Below are 19,779 nucleotides of genomic sequence, written 5' to 3'. Positions count from 1 at the left end.
ATGGGGAACTTCACTTGAAGGCACTTTCAAATATATAATATTGATGTGTCTTCTACAATAATATAGAGCAACTTGAAATAGGGCTCTATCATGGATAAACATGCATGTTATGCACCTTTAAAGTTAGCAGACTTACATGAATGAGACGTGTAGAGAATAGAAAAGTTCCTTTGCTACTCAGAAATGGCTCTCTGCTATTTTACCCCACAGATAGTAGGAAAAAAAGAAGAAGCTATTACCTCTAACTAGCACCTGAAAGCATCTGAATGTTATTTGACATACATCTCTGGAAATTACAAGATAGGTACTCTATCATTTTAGTGCAGTTCCATGTAAACTGGATATCCCATTTTTATAGAGGTCCTTTAGGCATGTGATTGTTTAAAATTTATTAACCCTCTTTAGCATATATTAACACATGTTCTAAGCATCTTAGAACAAAATCAACATATAACTTATTCCCTACAAAATCATTTAGACTTTGAAAAGATCCTTAAGATGTCACCAGAGAAATTGTCTAAATATATGTTAAATTTATGTTGGAAATGTGAACAAGAAGAGACATTTTATCATGTTTGATGGATGGGTAAAGAAAGCTAGAAAATTTGGGATTCAAATACACACACTGACTCGGAGGATTTTAAAGATTAATGTACAACTGAAACCAGAGGTTTTTTTCCCCTTTGGGTACTGATGGACAGTTAGAAAAAAAAGTCATGGAACTTTGTTTTCATTTATAATAACTGCAGTGATATTATTGTGCACACAAAGATGAAAAGATTCGGCACTACCCACAATGAGAAATGGCTGATGAAAATGATGGAAGTTGATGAGATGGCTAAATTGATTTTTCTTTTAATCAGAGAAAAGACAGTATCAACATTTATCCCTGACCGGAAAACCCTTTAGACTTTTTGTGTAAAACAGAAAAAAATGAATTTACAACCAGTGGGCAGGTTATAGAAAGAAGAGGGGCATATTGTAACCATAGAGTAAGAAGTATATTTATAATTGTACTTATAACTGCTGTATAGAAGATTGGCAGTCAGTTCTTTGTTTGCCTTTTCTCTCTCTCTTTTGCTTGTTTTTCTTTCTTGAACTTTAAGATTTCTGTTGATTTTTTCTTGCTTTATATTTTTATCTTCCTTTTGAATTTTTAAAAACATATATAAAAAGATTTTGAAAACATCCAATATCCAGTATTTCAGATGTAACAGAAACAATGTAAAATTATGTATAAAAGACTATGAAAAGATTAAATCAGTTATCTCCTGTTCAAAATGCCAGGTAAAATAAAATGTTGTTTAACAGTTTCTTAAAAATCATAATGAGGTGGTGCCAAACATACTCATACAAAAGAAGTCTATTTACAGAGATGATTCTGCTGAGAAAACATTTTTTTTCTATTTCCTCCTGACACTGAAAAAGCTACTACACATAATAAGGGTAATATTTGATTCCAAGAGTGTTGGCATCTCCAGATGAAGGTCAAACCCAGAGGTCGTTATAGTCAACCCACATCCACCATTCACAATTATGAACTACAGCACAGCAATTCCTGAATCCACAGTCTTGCTGAAAATGGGCCTTTCCCTTTCATAACATCTCTGTTGCAATGATAATCCCATCCAATCAGTGAGTCATAATGTCCTTGCTTCTTGCATTCAACCTTCAGCTGGCACACCTCAGCTGCTGCTCCCTAGGTATCTTTGTAATACTTGAAATAGAGGGCTGGCCACAAGCTTCCTTAAAGTCATAAGAGCTGAGGGTATTATGGAAACAAAAGAAAAAAAATATGGCTGAGATGGAATATCAAATACATAACCCAACAGAGTATCTTCTCATAAAAGTCAGTGTTTTAGAACTGATGCTTCAATAAATACAACACACATCATGCCATTGTTATTTTGCATGAAGTTAATGTAAGATGCTGATCAGTCTCAAGTGCAAACTTAAGTACTGAATAAAGCAAGTAACTAAATTTATTATCCTTTTTGACACATCCCAGGAGAACAAGATGCTTTATATATATAAAATAAATTAATGCCAAAATCCAAAGATGTAGAGCACAAGTGCAGGTCAGGAGGGACCTCACATGGGGTGTGGGACAAGATGGTCCAAAGGGCAGGTGCAATGACACAGAAAGCCTTTCTCCTGGACCCCACTAGCTGGAATAATTGGACTGATGGGGCTCACAGCATGCCTCTCTGTTGGCACAAGTGGGATGGGCCAATCCCAGTGGGATGCATTTCTAATAGCTTCTCTGCCTATTTTCCTGTCATAATGGCAGCCAAACAGCATCTGAAATGCCCAGATGGAAGTATCTGTGTTGCAATGAAGAATATTACACCAAATCCTGTAAATAAATCTCAGCTAAAGATTCAGCAGGAGGTGAGCCGGATGAAAGAAAAGGAAACTGAATCAATTAAATCTTATTTATTTGCCTGAACTAATTGTAGAACCTCCCTGGCAGCATTTAAAAACATTGTTTAGCCGCTATGAACATAAACCTTCAGGAAAGGTTCAATTATTGTAAGATCATTTCATAAACAATGATCTCCTCAGCCAAGAATTAGTCTATTCACAGGCTGTTACAGCCTTTTGGCAAGGAACGTAAGCTTGACATCAAATGCTGAAATCCATTATGAAACTTCTATGAAGCATCAGAATAGAAACAGAGCAAATATTCTAATTTTCTTTTACACTTCCCATTAATTTCAGTGGATTGCATCAGGCTGATACACATAAAACATCAGATGTTTAGGCTGATGTTGGTTTTATGTGATTTTGAAGCTATTGTGGCTTAGTTGTCATTTATAAACCAGGATGTTCTGGCTGATTTATCAAACCATGATTTGGGTTAGCTCCAACAATTCAATGACCTCAATGTTTCATTTAATAATACCTTCTAAATCAGTGTTTCTCAACCTTGGAAGCTTGAAGATGGATAGACTTCAACTCCCAGAATCCCCCAGCCAACGCTGCTGACTGGGGGATTCTGGAGTTGAAGGCCACCCATCTTCAAGCTACCAAGGTTGAGAAACACTGTTCTAAATGTTCCCCCTGCAAAATCACCAACTCTAAATTACCTTCTCTCCCTCTTGATGGGAATGGTAACTGGCATAGCAGGAATCAAACACAGAATGAAAAAAAGTTAGAATTTAAATTCTGGTGCATATATACAGGTTTTGTGTGCTGTATATTGAATAAACATCTATTATACTTAGCCTCATTCTTATCTATAATAAGATATCTACACTAGCCAAGTTGTGCCTGATGGTCTACCAACCAATTCCAGAATAAAGGCTGAGGGCATAGACAAGCTAGATGTACAGTCTCTTTATATATCATAGCATTTATATGCTACTAATTCTATGTTGGCCTGTTGGTTTACACAGAATCCAATAAAAATAAATTCCACAACATAGGGTAAATCTTATAGCAATAATGATCTCTTTGTTATCAAGCTTATCTACATGAGCTGCCAAATGTTCTCCAGAACAATTCCATTTTGAACTATGCTTCTAAAAGCCAGAGGTTCTATCTTTTTGCAATAAAGTATTCCATAGGCATGGAGAACTTGATTGAGGAACATTGCTCCCTTGCTTCCCTATCAAATCTTACATGGGAAGGGCTTTTGGGAAGCCGGCGTTGGATGACTTGACCAAGAACCAATCATATTGGACTTTGAAAATAACAGCCATCGCCTTCAACTATATCAGAAGTGTACTGGCAACCAATGCATTCCCTGTAGTTGTTCTGGGCCAAAGTATCACTTACCTCCTCGTTCCAAGGCAGAACATGGCTTGTTACATTTGGTTTTGGGACTCTTCCAGTTCTGTCGTGACTATATCTTTTAGAAAACCACCCATGAACTCCTTGATCTTCTACCTGTAATTTTAAAAAAAGGGAAATGTAAAAAAAATAAAAATTAAGTAGGATATCATTTGTAAAAGACCAAAGAAACATATTTTTGGAATTATGCCTGATAATTCCAAAAGATACCAGTGCCAAATACAAAAGTTTTGAGAAAATTGGTTGATAATAATAGAATGCAAGTGTTGAATGAGATACTCTTGTCCAGGCCTGTAAAATTGGTGGCCCATGGGGCAGATGCCTCACACAAGGCCACACCCACCCCAGCTCCAGAAAGGCAAAAAAGTCACAATATGTCACATGACACAATCAAGTTTGACACCCGTGTTCTAGACCACCTTCCTGTGTACAGGAAACTATCACTACAGCTGATATAGAAAGAGTGCAACAGAGGAGGAAAATCTTCTAGGTCTATTTAGATACACAGTCTATCACTTCTGAGATGTCCAGATTAGACACATCAGGAGGAAATGACTCAAACCTGCCCAATCAGCTTATGTCAACCATCCTTCCTTATAAAGAGACAAATTACTTAGGCAATTAGGGTATTCAAAGAAGGGAACAAAAGCTTTAGCTTGTGATCAATAACACCTTGTCAAATTCCTCTTCTGGCAGAATTAATTCTCAACCAGCTGCCACCGATGAAGGAGGAAAGGGAAAACATCCCAAGATTAACACAGCTAGCCTTCCCTCCAGTAGCAAAGGTTTTTGTTTTTGTTTGTTTTGTTTGATGAAGGCAGGTGGCTGCTTTCTGCAGGATTGGGACTTTTACACCTGGCCTCTAATTCACTAGCTTCTTCCTTATGAGGAAACTGTAGCTGTCACTGAGGCAATCAGTGCAATGGTTAGAAGGATGTAAAGGTGAGCTGTGGCTCTTGGAAGCACTTGCTCCCATCGGTGGCTCTGATCTCATTCATGAGCATCTATCATAAAAAGGATTGGCTGTCTGAAATGACAACAGATATTCTATCTGTCTGGCAAACACACAGAAAGATGTGGGCTCCTATTGTTCACAAGAACTGCCACAGATCTCTGAAAGAGAATGGAGCTGATTGCAGAACTGAACTACATCATAATAGAAAATAATCTTCTATAGGTGGTGTTTTCTCCAGGTAGGAATACTAGGAAGTAGTCTAACATGTTGAGAAGGTATTAGGATATGAAAGACTACCTTAGAAAAAGTAAAGTTGGAATGGACAAAAACTATGCTGTAATAAGAACTCTGCAGCCACATAAGTTGAATAAACAAACTTTTTAAAACAAACTACTCAGATTGTGCAAATATACAGTATGACTTTGAAGTCCTTTAGATTGCATCTAAGATTAATCTTAGATTGTCTGCATCTGAAGATGAGTTTAAGTCCAAGGTGAAGCCACTGTGCATGGACAGAACTACTTCAACTACTTGTTGTACAAGGCACCTTCCAGCAGACATCAGCAATAAGAAGGCTGCTGTGATCTTTGTTTCTCAGCAAGACTCCTAGCCGGACAACCGGAATTTTCCCTCAAACATTGCTCTGTGTTTTCCAGCCCCATCTCAGGTGTGTTCAAACCTCACAAGTTAAATCTTCACAGATGAAGAGATTATTACAGCAACATCAAGCCTGGACCTGGAACAACAATGACAACAGCAACCCTCAATAGGAACTGTATTTAACACTATTATTTTTGATCTGATTTTCACCTGGTTCAGGTGACTCCTGAAAAGAAGCAAGTGAGCTTCTCTTATGTGGAAGCCAAGAATATATTGCCCGAGATTTGAATGTTTATGTGTATGTTTTAAATGGGTGAAGACTGGCATGAAGATGTTTTACTTCATTATTCTCACTTCAGTCTTGATGGAATGTAATAAAGCTTTCTATTCTTAAAAGAGTGTTCTAATAGTAGTACACTATGAAAGCAAGAAATATTCTGAGGACAAAGATGCATTACAACATCTAACTTGTTCCAAAACGTTTACTTGCTTGGGAAAATTAAAAAGGGCAGATAAAATGGAGAAGCGGACAGTCTATACCCGTGATAGCGAACCTGTGGCACGCATGCCAGAGGTGGCGCACAGACCCCTCTCTGTGGACATGCAGGCCATCGCCAGCTGCTCTTCTGGTTTCCAGTGTGCACATGCGCGCCGGCCAGTTGGTCTTCGCGCATGCCAGAGCACTAGAAATCTGAAGCCCAGCTGGCCAGCATGCACGAGCACACCGAAAACCGGAAGATCAGCTGGCTGGTGCACGCATGTCTTCCAGTTTCCGGTGCTCCGGTGCGCATGAAGCCCAGCTGGCCGGGGTGCATGAGTGCACCAGAAATCTGGAAGACCAGCTGGCCGGTGCACGCATGCGCACCAGCCAGCTGGTCTTTGGGTTTCTGGGCTTGCATGCGCGCATTCCGCTTTCAGCACTTGGTGCCGAAAAGGTTCGCCATCACTGGTCTATACAGTCTACAGCCTGAGGTATTACAATTCAACCCAGATTGGCAAACCAGATTCATGAGCACCAACTGGCAGCCAAAAGAAATATTAAAAATCACTTAAACCTGTACAGACTCAACCACAGTTTCAGCTGGGAAATTGCTAACATTTTAGATCAAGCCAAATCCAAAAATGCTAGAGCAGGGGTGTCAAACTCGATTTCATTGAGGGCTGCATCAGGATTGTGTTTGATCTCGGAGGGGCAGGGTGTGTGTGGCCACAGTAGGCATGGCCAGATCGATGTCACTCGTGTCAGGGATGCCTATGGTGGCCCAAGCACTCTGCCAGTGAAAACGGGCTCCCAAGCTCTGTTTCGGCTGCGACGGCCTCCTGCAACACTCTGCCAGCAAAAATGGAGCTCAAGATGGCCACATGCAGCCTCCTGAGCTCCATTTTCATTGGCAGAGAGACTGCAGGCCGGTCCTTCGCTGTTTCCAGGGCGGCCCTGCCAGCCAGATCTAAGCACCTCACAGGCCGGATCCGGCCCCCGGGCCTTGAGTTTGGCACCCCTGTGCTAGAGAATTCCTGGAAGCTTGGCTTTCAGACAAATCAGCAATCAATATACCTATAGACATAAATCCCATTTGTATATCATTTAAAAGATACAACCAGAAGCCTAGGAAAGAAACAAACATCTAAGAAATATCCCTTCCAGTGGCCAACACTCAGATAAGCATGAAACAACAACAGATAAACAATTATTGAAAAAACAGTACTGTATTCTAATCAAAGGACCATCAAGCAGAAAACCATTCTTGCACTAAGACTGACAGGGCAAAGTATCATATACAATATAAATAAACAGCAAATCTCACTGTCCCTCACAATGATGCTACCTAGCCTGGTTAAAAAAGAAAAGAAAAGAAAAGTATCCAAGCTCAGAGACCGCAAAGAACTCAACCCTGGGGTACCTACATTTTCTTCTGTTGGAATCCAAATACAAGTTAGTCTCTTATTTTTGGTTTGTTAAATCTAGATTTGACCTGATTCTAGATTCCTTTTCATTGTGCAGATACAATTTCAGAGTTCCCATTACCAGCTTTTGAGTGGTCTGAATTAATATCCTTATTTTTGATTATTTATTAAATATATGTGCTGCCCATCTCACCGTTAAGAGACTTTTATTATGGAAGAGAGGAGGTAAGGGATGTGTACATGATTACTGCATTTTATTAAACACTCAGCTATGTACTCAATTTTCCATTATTAATAGTTAGTTAGTTTAGTTGTTTATTATATTTGTATACCGCCCTTCTCTCGAGGGACTCAGGGCGGTGAACAGCCATGATAAAAACAATGTACAACAAAAATTAAAAGCTTATTAAAATAATTCAATCATGCAGCCAAATTTAAAACATCCAACTAAGATCATTTTAAAACCCCTATCAAAACCCAATTTAAAAACCTTTATACTGTCAATCCAGCTTGCTGGAATAATAGGGTCTTTAAAGCACGACGGAAGGCACGGAGGTCGGGGATCCTTCGTATGTCCGGGGGCAGTTCATTCCATAGGTCCGGAGCCCCCACAGAGAAGGCTCTCCCCCTGGGGGTCGCCAGCCTACACTGTTTGGCTGACGGTACCCTGAGGAGGCCCTCTCTGTGGGAGCGTATTGGTCGGTGGAAGGCAATCGGTGGCAGAATGTGGTCCTGTAGATAACCAGGTCCTAAGCCATGGAGCGCTTTAAAGGTGGAAACCAACACCTTGAAGCGCACCCAGAAGACCACTGGGAGCCAGTGCAGCTCACGCAAGATGGGTGTTACATGGGAGCGACGAGTCGCCCCCATTATTACTCGTGCGGCTGCATTCTGGATCAGCTGGAGCCTCCGGGTGCTCCTCAAGGGAAGCCCCATGTAGAGAGCATTACAATAGTCCAGCCGGGAAGTGACGAGGGCGTGAGTGACTGTGCGCAGGGCGTCCCGATCCATAAAAGGAATTATGAATAATTATTAATACAATATCATACTCTGTATCCTTTGAAAGTATCCTTAAAAAGATAAGGCAGTGGGAAATGGTTAAAAAAATATATCAACCCTTATCCCAGCTTATTTTACTGATGGACATGTTCTAGCAAAATGCAACAGTTTGTGTCACATCCCTAAAGATGCGTTCACTTCTATGAAATAAATAATATGTGTCTCATGTATAGCAATCACATCTATTCATGTCTATTTTGCCTCATGCTCATGCTGCAAGAACCTAAGGCCAATTAATTTTTCACCACAGACAAACACACGTTGTACACTTCCAGACAGCTATATTAATCTACCAGCCAAATGCCTTGCCTTCGGGCGGTTTTCATGACACCATAGCCTTCCCATCTGTAATAAGATTTCTCTCCTACCACATTTCTCCTGATGAGGAAAAAAAAAAAAACATTTTAGCTTTAACCTCTTAACATTAGCAGTATTACTATTATATTCACAGCCACACTTTTGCAAGTGGGGGGGGGGGTGTTTCCCATTGCAGGGAAATCTGCCCCTGCTAGTTTAGGTCTTGTCTTCTATTTAACCCCTGCGTGGTCAAACTTGGGCATAGACAGCATCTTCAATCAACTCTTTGGCATTCAGGTATAGATTGTTAAAAATGGATCTTCTTTCAGCCTTCTTCCCACTTGAGTAAAATGCTTCCACAATTACAGCTGTTCAGAAAGCTGTTTAAATGGAGTCATGCCCCTATTAGAAAGCCTATCCAGGCTTTTCTATCCAGGTGTGCTGCTATATCACCATGGCAAATGATACATTGCAGTTTTTGCAATCATTTTTCCCATTTCCCAACATCTACCACCCACAGCATCCTCTCAGAGAGCTGAATTTTAGAGGGGAGATAGACAAATTGCAGATCTTTTTGTAGTGGAGGTGGGGGTGGAGAGAGACACATTATTCTTCTTATGGAGAGAGGATAAGGGATTTTTATAAACTCGTGGTCCAAAGCTTAGAGCCTTAGAGAATAGAATATGCAGCTGTTGCCCAGTTTGAAAGCAAAAAAGGGAAAAAACTCTTCCAACTTTTATATTTCCAAAAATAAAATCATGCCCTTGATGATAGTATCTTAGTATCAAAATAGATTTGAAAAACATACGTACAAGTTGGAAACATTTAAATGTATATTTTTAAGTTTTAGGAAGCTGAAAAACTGGCAGTCTGGAAAAACTTATTGTATGTTTGCCACCTGTGATTGTGCACATTCCATATTCTTCTTTTGGCATTTTGTACATTATTTAAGGATTTGAAGCCTGTTAATCACATTTGTTATTTCTTCTTCCTACATGAAAGTATCCATGCAATAAAAATAAAGACATGAAAGGTGGCAGCGAGGGGTTGTGGAGGAAACTGGCAGCCTCTTTTATTTTGCCAGTTTTAAGTATACCACTTATCAAGAAAGTGCAATTCTTCATTAAAAAAAAAATAGCAGGGCTATAGAAAAGATCCAAAAGAGGCAATAGACTTATGCGGCTGCTTCAAAAGTTGTTTTTAGCAATCTGGTGTTGTGGATGTAGATGCCTTGCAAATTTTTTTTGAAATAGTGGTCATCTAAATGATGCAACTGCTTTAATACTTTGAGAAGAGGTGTTTAGCAAAGCCTTATTTTTGACCCCCCAGGATTAAAAGACAAACTGGTTTCTGTTACAGAAGTGAGTCAGAGAAAAAAAAAATTCCCCATCAGATTCAAAATACAGGACACTGATATTGACCGATTTATACCCGTATGCTCCTATGAGTGTAGATATATCTGTTGTTGAATGCATTTGTAGCACTAAATGTTTAACATCATAAATACAGATACACCCAAGTCAACAATCTTTGACAGGATCAGGAAAAATTCCTGATATTGTGCACAATTTACACATCATATTATAAAATGAACAATCTTATTCTCAATATAAATAAATATCACATTTTTCCTGGAATTCTATTTTTTCCCTACCATAGAACCAGACGAGAGTAAACACAGTATAGGTAGATTTCGTGAAGGTTATGATTCCTTTTCCCCCGCTGCAGTGATTTTGGTGGGCTCTTCACAAATTTAACTTTCATTGCCAAGAGTCACCATGAAATTACATTCCCCTTTCCATTCCACTATACCCCTAAGAAGTGGAAGATTGACCAGATTCTAGCTTGACGTATAACAAATTACTGTTACAGTGTTGTCAAAATGATATCTCTTGTTTTTTCCTCTGGTCTTCCCTTCTCACATTAATTTTATCTTTTAGTTTCTATTGAAGGTCAGGACTTCTGGCTTAGTTAATTAGTTAATTAGTTTTCGTAGGCATTAGGGCTCTACCAGATTATATTTAATAAACCAGCTCCAAAAATGAGAAAAGCTCATTTTTAAACCCACAGTTTAAAATCCACAGTTAACAGTGGTTTCTGTGCAGGGGGATGGAAAGGTGTTAAAAATGACTGCTGTGAAGATCCATCCTTTTTTTTTAAAAAAAATGGACATCCATAAAAAGGGATCAGTTTTCTTTACTCAGTCGCAGCTGGCAACTTGATTTTTTTTTTAAAAAAAAATCTATGGATATCACACCCTGATCCTTTTCTTCCCTCACCAAAATGGTCTTACTAAATTTCTTTTCCTCTGTTTTCTATAATCTTATACAAGCTTTCCTGGAAACTCCCAGGATTTAAATGGATATGGAAAGAATTTGCTGAACTACTGGTTGTTGGCATTATTTCAGCGATGAGAGAGCCAAAGAGATGGTTGTTCCTTTCTGCACTTCTACAGTCAAAAACTCGGGATCAGACAAATGGAATCCATTCTGTCATTCCTTCTCATGCCAGGATAAACCTGGCATGGGCAGTTGTTGGATCTCAAGGACCCACCAGCTTGTCACTTGGCTGGTCCTCCATGCTGAGCAGCTGGCTCGATGATCCTTGAGTTTCATTTCCCACAATGCCTTTGGGATGACGTCATGTCTGGTGCTTTGAGGCCCATTTGAGAAAAGGGCATCTCTCAATTACTTTTAGGTTACTGCTGTTGTTACCATCCCCAAGTAAAACTGTACCTTTGAAATCTAGAACTGATTCCTTCATAGGGCCCAGAGTTCTAGTTTGTTTCCTTGCCATATGCAACAAGGGGGAGATAGGCAGGATCGAAATCTAATAAATTAATCACGATGACCAAGTAATATTAATCACTCCTTCACCAGAGTCCAAAGCTTTAGCCTGTTATTTTATTTTCAGCTCTAGCAGAAACAGTGGAATAGATATCCAATGAATAAGCAAATAAATAATCAAACAATGCGGAATGGAACGAAGCTATTTCACCTGCTGCTGAGATTACACAAGCATGCCAAATATGTTGCAGCACCTCCCAACCATACACAAATAGTAAGCTGCTTTTTTTTTTATACCTACAATCATTTGTAGAACTTCAGTATCAAAACTGACAGTGTGACATATTTTTCTTCAGCTTCCAAACCAAACTGGAGAACAGGATTGTGTTGCGGATTTTTCTTCTTTCCTTAATATGTCCTCTTCAGCTTTGAACTGAAACTGATTTACTCAGGAAGCAGCAAAGAGATGCTTATTGATCACCTGGGTGATAATTAATAGGAAGTAAATGGCACTTGCAATCATTGCTTCCACTACCTTTTCATAGAGAAGCAGCTCTAATCACATAAGGACTTTGTTAAATTCACCTGCCATTAAAAGCATCCTTAACTTGCTGGCAGAGATGAGGTTGTCTCCAAAGATACATCGGTAGCTCTTAGGTATGTCAGGCTTAGGTTTTGGAGCTTTCATTCTATGAATTTTTACCAGGCTGGATGATTTATGTAACAACTTTTGTATCATAATTTAAAAATAAGGACTAACACACTTTCAAGGTCATACTTGAAATGCTATTATTATGCATAATTTTTACTGTGAGACTCTGACACTAGAATGTCTTTCTGTTCTATTTAATCTCAAGATAACCAATATGCCTGTTACTAGGAAATTTGAAGGGAACTTTTGGGCCATGCGCTGATTCACTGCTACTGTGAACAATAAAATGTTTCTTGTCCTAACCATGTTGTAGTGAAAATGGTGCAACTTAGAAATACTGTCTGAGTTCTTTCCCTCAACTCTGTGATCTGGTCTAGTATGGCAAAGAAAATATACTACCAATAAACTATCTGCCAATGAATGGAAATAGAGTGAACAAAAGTAAATCATTAAGTCTAATTGAACACAGCAAAAATATCACCAAAGTGCCTCCCTAGATCTCCTTTCTTTTTTAAAAAAAAATAGGATGATGATGATGATTTAAAACTTGTATGCTGCCCAGCCTTCAATGGTTCTGGGCAGCTCACAACAATAAAATTACAATCAAATCAATAAAAGGTAAAGATAAAAAAAATGGCAAGTATGATGAAGCAAGAGGTCTCACTCTTCCTCACCAAATGCCTGGGTTAAGAGACAAGTCTTTAAGGCCCTTCTAAATAACAGTCAAGTGAGGGCCATCCAGATCTCAAGAGGAACCTCATTCACGAGGACAGGCACTGCTATGAAGAAGGTACATTTTTGGAGTCCTCATAGATGACATTGTTTAGTTGAAGGAACCCAGAGCAAGCCAACTCTGCAAACTGAATTGGCCAGGAAGATCCTATGGGAAATTAATTTGACTTTGTATCACAATGGAAATAAATTACTCTGAACTTCTCCTTTATGTAATAAATAAAGAGAGAATAATATGCACATTATGTCAACATGCTTCTTGCAGACTACACTGAAATAATTTCTCAAATCTCCCCTCAGGATAGAGATAGAAATACAAATGGCAATAGCATAAGCTTATTAGTAGTGGAGATTAAAATGTGTGTCTGATGGGCATCACATTGTACTAAAAGCCTTCTCTAATCCAGTGGTTCTCCAGATGTGCTGGATGACAGCCCCATCATTCAGTCAGGGTATCTATTGAATACATTTCATGGAGCCAATGGACAGCTATAAACCAAATTATACATTCACCAACATAGTGTTGGGGAAGGTTGTTCTAAAACCCTTCTGTTCTTTAGAAGTGTTACACACATACACAAATGCTGTTGGAATGCGCAAAGGTATGCCTGTGTACATGATGTATATGCTATTACCAGATGTAGTGTGGGAAGAGAGGGAACATACTCCTGTACTCATCAAAGCTCCTGTGGCTTTTTGAGCTACTTTTGAGGTTGGAGGGAAGCACAAGTCAAGGCATCAATTAGTACTGTGCGTACCCGACAATGCTGGGTAGAAGAACAAATAGTTCTCTTTGCTTCAGGAAATAACAACATTTATACTTATGTGTATCATATTTAGTCATACACACTTAGTCCCAGAGATAAAACATCTTCCATGTATATACTATGGAGGGAACTTTGATCTCCAAAGGATTTCTTTTATTCTTTTATTTTGTGCAAAATTCTGAAATAAACTAGTAAATCCTATAGGTGTAATGTAAATGTCCTTTTAAAGACTTGCTTGCTGATAAAATAAAATTGGGAGAATAACATTTTGGTTTTTGTAAAGAAATACTTTTTTTAAAAAAAAAGAGCAAAAGTATAACTTCCTTATGTCTACCATGTGTGCATCACTGCCCTCTTCTGGGTGGAGTTAGTACAAACTGTTGCAACTCATTGTGCCAATATTACAAGACAGGTAAGATAGCAGAGACAACAGTCACCAGGAATTGTAGCTAAGTGACATATTAGTATTTGTAAACCCTACATATATGTACATACATACACATATGGAGATACATATGTATCACCCAAAATATTATGGATCATTAATAATAGCTACAATATAAAATATCTAAGCAAAAATAAAAAACATTCAGTCAATTATCTATGGAGATTCTCCGTCATCCAGATCATGGTTGTCCCAAAGGCACTTTTTCAAGAGGCAACTGGACTTTCTTGTTTTTCTTTGAAGATGTTTCACTTCTCATCCAAGAAGCCTCTTCAGCTAGATGGTGGGGAATGGAAGGATTTATATTCCTTGCAGACAGCAAACAGCCCTCTTTCAATTGGGGCAGAGAGATAGGACATCATCTGTCTCCAGTCTACAACACAGTCCTTTCAGCAGTTCCAAGAAGGCCCATTTGCACTACCCAGGTGACCCTGAGGACACAGATATCCTCCCAAGTTGTCTCAATGACTGTAAAAGAATGCAAATGACCAGCTTGTTGGCAAGGAATATAAATCTGTCCATTCCTTACCATCCAGTCAAAGTTGAAGAAGCTTCTTGGATGAGAAGCGAAACATCTTCAAAGAAAAACAAGACAGTCCAGTTGTCTCTTGAAAAAGCACCTCTGGGACAACCATGGCCTGGATGACTGAGAATCTCCATAGACCTGTGTTCAGTTACTTATTTAACTACTTGAGGAAAAGAAAGAATGAATGTTTTTTTCCTGTTTTATAACAAAAAATATATATTAAAGCACAGAAAAGAGTAGCTTTGTTAGTGTCCTCTTGCCTTATTTCCCAAAGAGAGACTCTTGAAAGATTAAAAAAAAAAAAGATCAAAGAAGATGATTATTTATGATCTTCAAAATAATGCAGGAGGGGGTGCCATTTGTCATATGTAAAATTATGAATAGGAGCTAATAGGTGGACACCTATTGAAAAATGAAAAAAATCCATTTCAGACACATTAAACTGCAGTAGCTATACTGGCTAAAGAGAGCAAAAGGAAAAAAATGAAAACCTTTAGACAATAAATAAAAGATTGCAGTTTCACACGATGCATAGATAAAAGCTAAGAAGCCTGTAAATCTCTAGTAAAAATGGCTAAGGTTGCAAATTATCACTTGGTAACCAGAAACTGGCACTCCTTCAGAGAAAGCTTTGCAATGGCTCAAGCACCCGAGTTAGAATCCAGGCCCTGGTTTTTTTCCCTTTGCCTCTGTCTCTTCCCAGATGGAATTCCCACATAGGAGTTAGTTGAATCAGAACAACTTAATTCTGAATAATTTCCTCTATACATTCCAGAAGTGGGGAAAAATGCTGTTTCAATAACACTTTGAAACATGATCCCAGGATCCAACAGAGAAGCATTAAAGAAAAAAAAATGGTGCAGGAGAGAAATATTGTAAATATGGAAACTTTTATTTCATTATTATTAAACTCCAAGAAGCATGAACGGGGAGGGCCTTTCTCTAAAAAAAAAAAAACCAACACCCCAGATATAATTGCTGTGGTGTGCAGTCTGAGCTTCTTCCTGCAAGCTTACACACTCAGTTTCTCCCAGCAGCTGCAAAGAGGGAGGTTTGGCTTTTATTACTGAGGAACACAGAGGCTTTTTGATCTGCCACTGCTACATGCACACCCCACACACACACACACACACACACACACACACACACACACACACGGCTGGGAAGGAAAGGGAGGAGGAAAAAAGTCCATTTATTCAGTTTTCACCAGGCTTGTGTTACTCTTCATACACTAATATTTAAGCGTAAAGGGCACACAAATTAGGTGAAAACAGGATCCTTTGGAGAGGATTGGGCCTTGGATTTAAATGACGGAAAGTTTTCAAAGAAAATGTGTGTTTGGAGAGAGATGCAGAGACACCTTGTCTGTCCATCCCCATTCCCCACCCTCCATTCTTCAGAAGCAGAAATGGCAGCCCACCCTTCCTTCCCCCATCATCAAAGCAGCAGACAAATCTCTTTCATAGCCACTCAGAGTTAAAATTTCAAGGCACCAGAAGAAATTTTTCTTTGAAAAAAAAAAATCACATCACTATTATACCATCCTCTTAATAATGCCTTCAAAGGGCATTGTGGCTCCCCACCCCCCAGAGCTTAAATTAGCTCACTTCAACAAAGTTGGCTAATTATTTCTTTGGCACTATGAAGCCTAATGGACTCCCTTTTGTTGACAGTATTTATTATCAGTCACTGCCTCTCTTCTTCCTGGCCTCAATTCTTCACACTACTGCTGTGAAACAAACTTTTTAAAAAACACTTGTTGTTGGGATGTGAATGTATTCATTACCTGAACTCCTGAATGAAAGCCTATGTGAAATGAACTGAGACAATTCAGAGAACATACCTGTGAGTCAAAGGCAAACTGTTTTCAGGGAAAGCCCTTATTCATAGTATGACACTAACTTTGGAAGTATTTTTTTTATTTTTTTATTTATTTATTTTCAATTTATATACCGCCCTTCTCCCTGAGGACTCAGGGCGGTGCACAGCCAGAATTAAAAACATGAAATACAAATATTAAAAACAATTAAAATCTATATAAATTTGGCCCAAAAAGTAGCAGTGGAAGAAAAAATATTTCATAACAGAAGGCAGCACTGGGACCTGTACAGATAGACACTAAGACAGCCAGTGCTATGAAAAATACCAAATTATTCAGGATGTTAGTACTTTGCAAAAATAGTGCAGGTACTTCTAGACAACCATTTTGCGATGGATCCGGTTTGGAACATCCTCAAAACTGCAGTATCAGTGGAAGACTGAGACCCAAGGAGCTGCTGATACAGTTCTACAGAGGAACTATTGAGTCTGTCATCTGCACCTCTATATCTGTCTAGTTTGGTTCTGCAACCCAACATGACAGACACAGACTTCAGAAGATAATTAGAACTGCAGAAAAAACTATTACTACCAACTTGCCTCCCATTGAGGACCTGTATACTGCACGAGTCAAAAAGAGGGCTGTGAAAATATTTACAGACCCCTCACATCCTGGACATAAACTGTTTCAACTCCTACCCTCAAAACGACACTATAGAGCACTGCACACCAGAACAACTAGACAAAAGAACAGTTTTTTCCCGAACGCCATCACTCTGCTAAACAAATAATTCCCTCAAACTGTCAAACTATTCACTAAGGCTGCATTACTATTAATCTTCTCATTGTTCCTATCACCCATCTCCTCCCGCTTATGACTATATGACTGTAACTTGTTGCTTATATCCTTGCAATTTATATTGATATTGATTGTTTCCTAGTATAATTTGATTGCTTATTGTACCGTATGACTGTCACTGGGTGTTGTGTCTTGTGATTCTTGATGAGTGTATCTTGTCTTTTTATGTACACTGAGATCATATGCACCAAGACAAATTCCTTGTGTGTCCAATCACACTTGGCCAATAAAGAATTCTATTCTATTCTGTCCTGTCCTGTCCTGTCCTGTCCTGTCCTGTCCTGTCCTGTCCTACCTTATCCTATCCTACCCTACCTTACCCTACCCTATCCTACCCTACCCGATCCTATCCTAAGAGTCTGGGGCACAGTCTACCATGATGGGCCAAAAAGCAGCATTCCAGTAAGGAGGAGTTGGCCAGGGAAAAAGGGACTCAAACCAAGCTTGAGGGGGAAAGGAGAATAAGGAAATTGTGTGGCAGCAGATCCCACAGTGATGTTAGCCAGCCCAGCAATCTTTGCAATAACAAAGTGACCTCCTTCCATAGCCTGTGTTGGGGGAGAGTGTGCATGGTTATCCAGGAACTCTCTAGCCCATGACTCTGATTCTTACATAGCTACAAGAGTTAGTGTGTGTGGTGTACCTGAAGCATCCCACAGGTGCTGCCTTTTTTCTTCCTGTTAGCAAAGATGGTAAGGCTGGACATTAATGCTTGGAATCAAGAATTAGAAATTATTTAATTAGTGCAAAATTACAAAGCTGGGAAGGAGCAGTACCCAGTAAATAGCAAGAGCTCTCCAGTTCTAATTTTTATACCAACCTACATTTAATGTTTGATAGAAGTTTAAATGGTCAGAGGTGTGATTAAATATCTGTTTTTCCTTCCTATGCTCTAAGTCACCAATGAGAAGAAGCCTGTGTCATAAGATTTATTACATTTTGATTTGCAATTCTGAATTTTGGAATAATGTTGTCTAATTTTTGCAAGCTTTTCAATGAGTCCAGGCCATCTTTTGGATCAAGTCCAGCTAACAATATTTATGAATAAATTAGGATAGATTGTGGAAGAAGATCCATTTTATGGTGAGGAGATTCTCTATTTCTTGAAACATTTAACAATGTTTTAATGGTTAGTATTTTGTGCCGAGAATGTGTGGTCTTTCTTGAGGGTCACTTCACACATTGTTCTTAGTTTGCATAAATAATGAGAGTTTATTTAAGATAGTACCCATCTCCTAGAAGAATGAAATATTCTAGGAAATACTAAAAAGGCAGACTATTATATTTCCCTATATCAGAAAAGGAGAAATATGTTTTTAAAGACAAAGCAGCTCCCTGGAGCTCCCTGCCCCCCACTTCAGCTCCAGGTTGATGGGATTAATACCTTCACCCTTAGGACATGATAGGATTAGCTTCATTACCTCATCACCCAGCAAGATTCAACCAAGCCTGCCACTCAAGACAACCTACAAAGTTACCCCTGCATGGCTCCATGGGAGTCTGACAACCAATCAGGATACCTACCCTTACACAGGAACAGGAAGCTCCAAGGCGGGGCCCAAGAGAGGATATAAATGTATCTCTCTCACCGATGTGCTCAATTGCCCAGGACCTCAAACCATGTGGTCCTGTCCACCATTAAACCATCTTTCCAAACAGCTTCCATGTTTCTAGTGTCTTTCTCCCCACTTGGAACTGAACCCAGATGGACATTTATTCCAGCACTTCCTTTGATAAATAATGTTAGAATGGAATATATTTTTATACCCGAGTGAAACTAACCAATTGGCATATTCTATGAGAAATATTTAAAAATAATATTTCTTGTTATAAATATAACAATAGAATGTTAATGGTAAGAAATCTGGATAAAAGGAAATAACAATGATTGCAGTCAATGACAAAAAGAGAAGATTGCCAGAAAAACCAAGCATTACTAGTATTACTACAACCTTGGGCAATCTTTTGGCACTGGCAACTTTATCTGTTTTATTTGTTTGAAAAACAACGAGACCAGCAAAGTAAAAATACTATAAGGAGAAATATGACAGTTTTTAAAGCATCACAGATGGTAGCACTTCATAACATTCCTGAACACAGAGAGACGGAGACAAATATGCACACAAAGCTGAAAGCGTACAAAATGTTAATGAAATATGAAAACTATCCATGTTCCTTTCCACCTTTTACTACTGCTTCCAATCAGTAGGAACATAAAAGCACCGTTCATTCTAAATGGTTGTTATGAAACCTGGGGGATAGTCATACAGCAGTAGGGGCTAGGAAAGTCAGTCTAGTTTGTATTGTCTCTCTTCAGTTTGGGTTGTGGGTATATTTCCTCAAAGCAGAGCTAAAGAGCTTAGAGTGACTTTCCTTTACCATTCTACTCTGGATAATTATTTTTTTTGAACACATTTTATTAATTTTTTTCTTTTACATACATATTTTATGAGCAGAGTATTGACCGGGTCACATCTTTTACAACTTATGGCATAGTTATATATTGATTTTTATAATCTATTCCAATCTTCTTTTTTGGTTTTTCCAAATACACTTTACATATTTCATTTTCTGCCATGATAT

The 19,779-nt window shown here is 38.8% G+C and overlaps 1 protein-coding gene across 1 annotated transcript in view; it reads right to left on the bottom strand.

Moving 5' to 3' along the window:
• Positions 1-19,779, bottom strand: part of B4GALNT4 (beta-1,4-N-acetyl-galactosaminyltransferase 4) — a 201,295-nt gene that overhangs the window by 58,228 nt on the left and 123,288 nt on the right. Inside the window, exon 3 of the mRNA XM_070957361.1 lies at positions 3,781-3,891. Coding sequence (XP_070813462.1) covers positions 3,781-3,891 — 111 coding nt within the window. The remainder of the gene's footprint in view (positions 1-3,780; positions 3,892-19,779) is intronic.

Source organism: Pituophis catenifer, unplaced genomic scaffold (genome assembly GCF_029215685.1).
Source record: "Pituophis catenifer annectens isolate HBS135680 unplaced genomic scaffold, rPitCat1.0.hap2 SCAF_1, whole genome shotgun sequence".
Lineage (NCBI taxonomy): Eukaryota > Metazoa > Chordata > Lepidosauria > Squamata > Colubridae > Pituophis > Pituophis catenifer.
The sequence above is the reverse complement of the archived record's forward strand: the minus strand, read 5'-3'. Positions and strand labels throughout refer to the sequence as shown.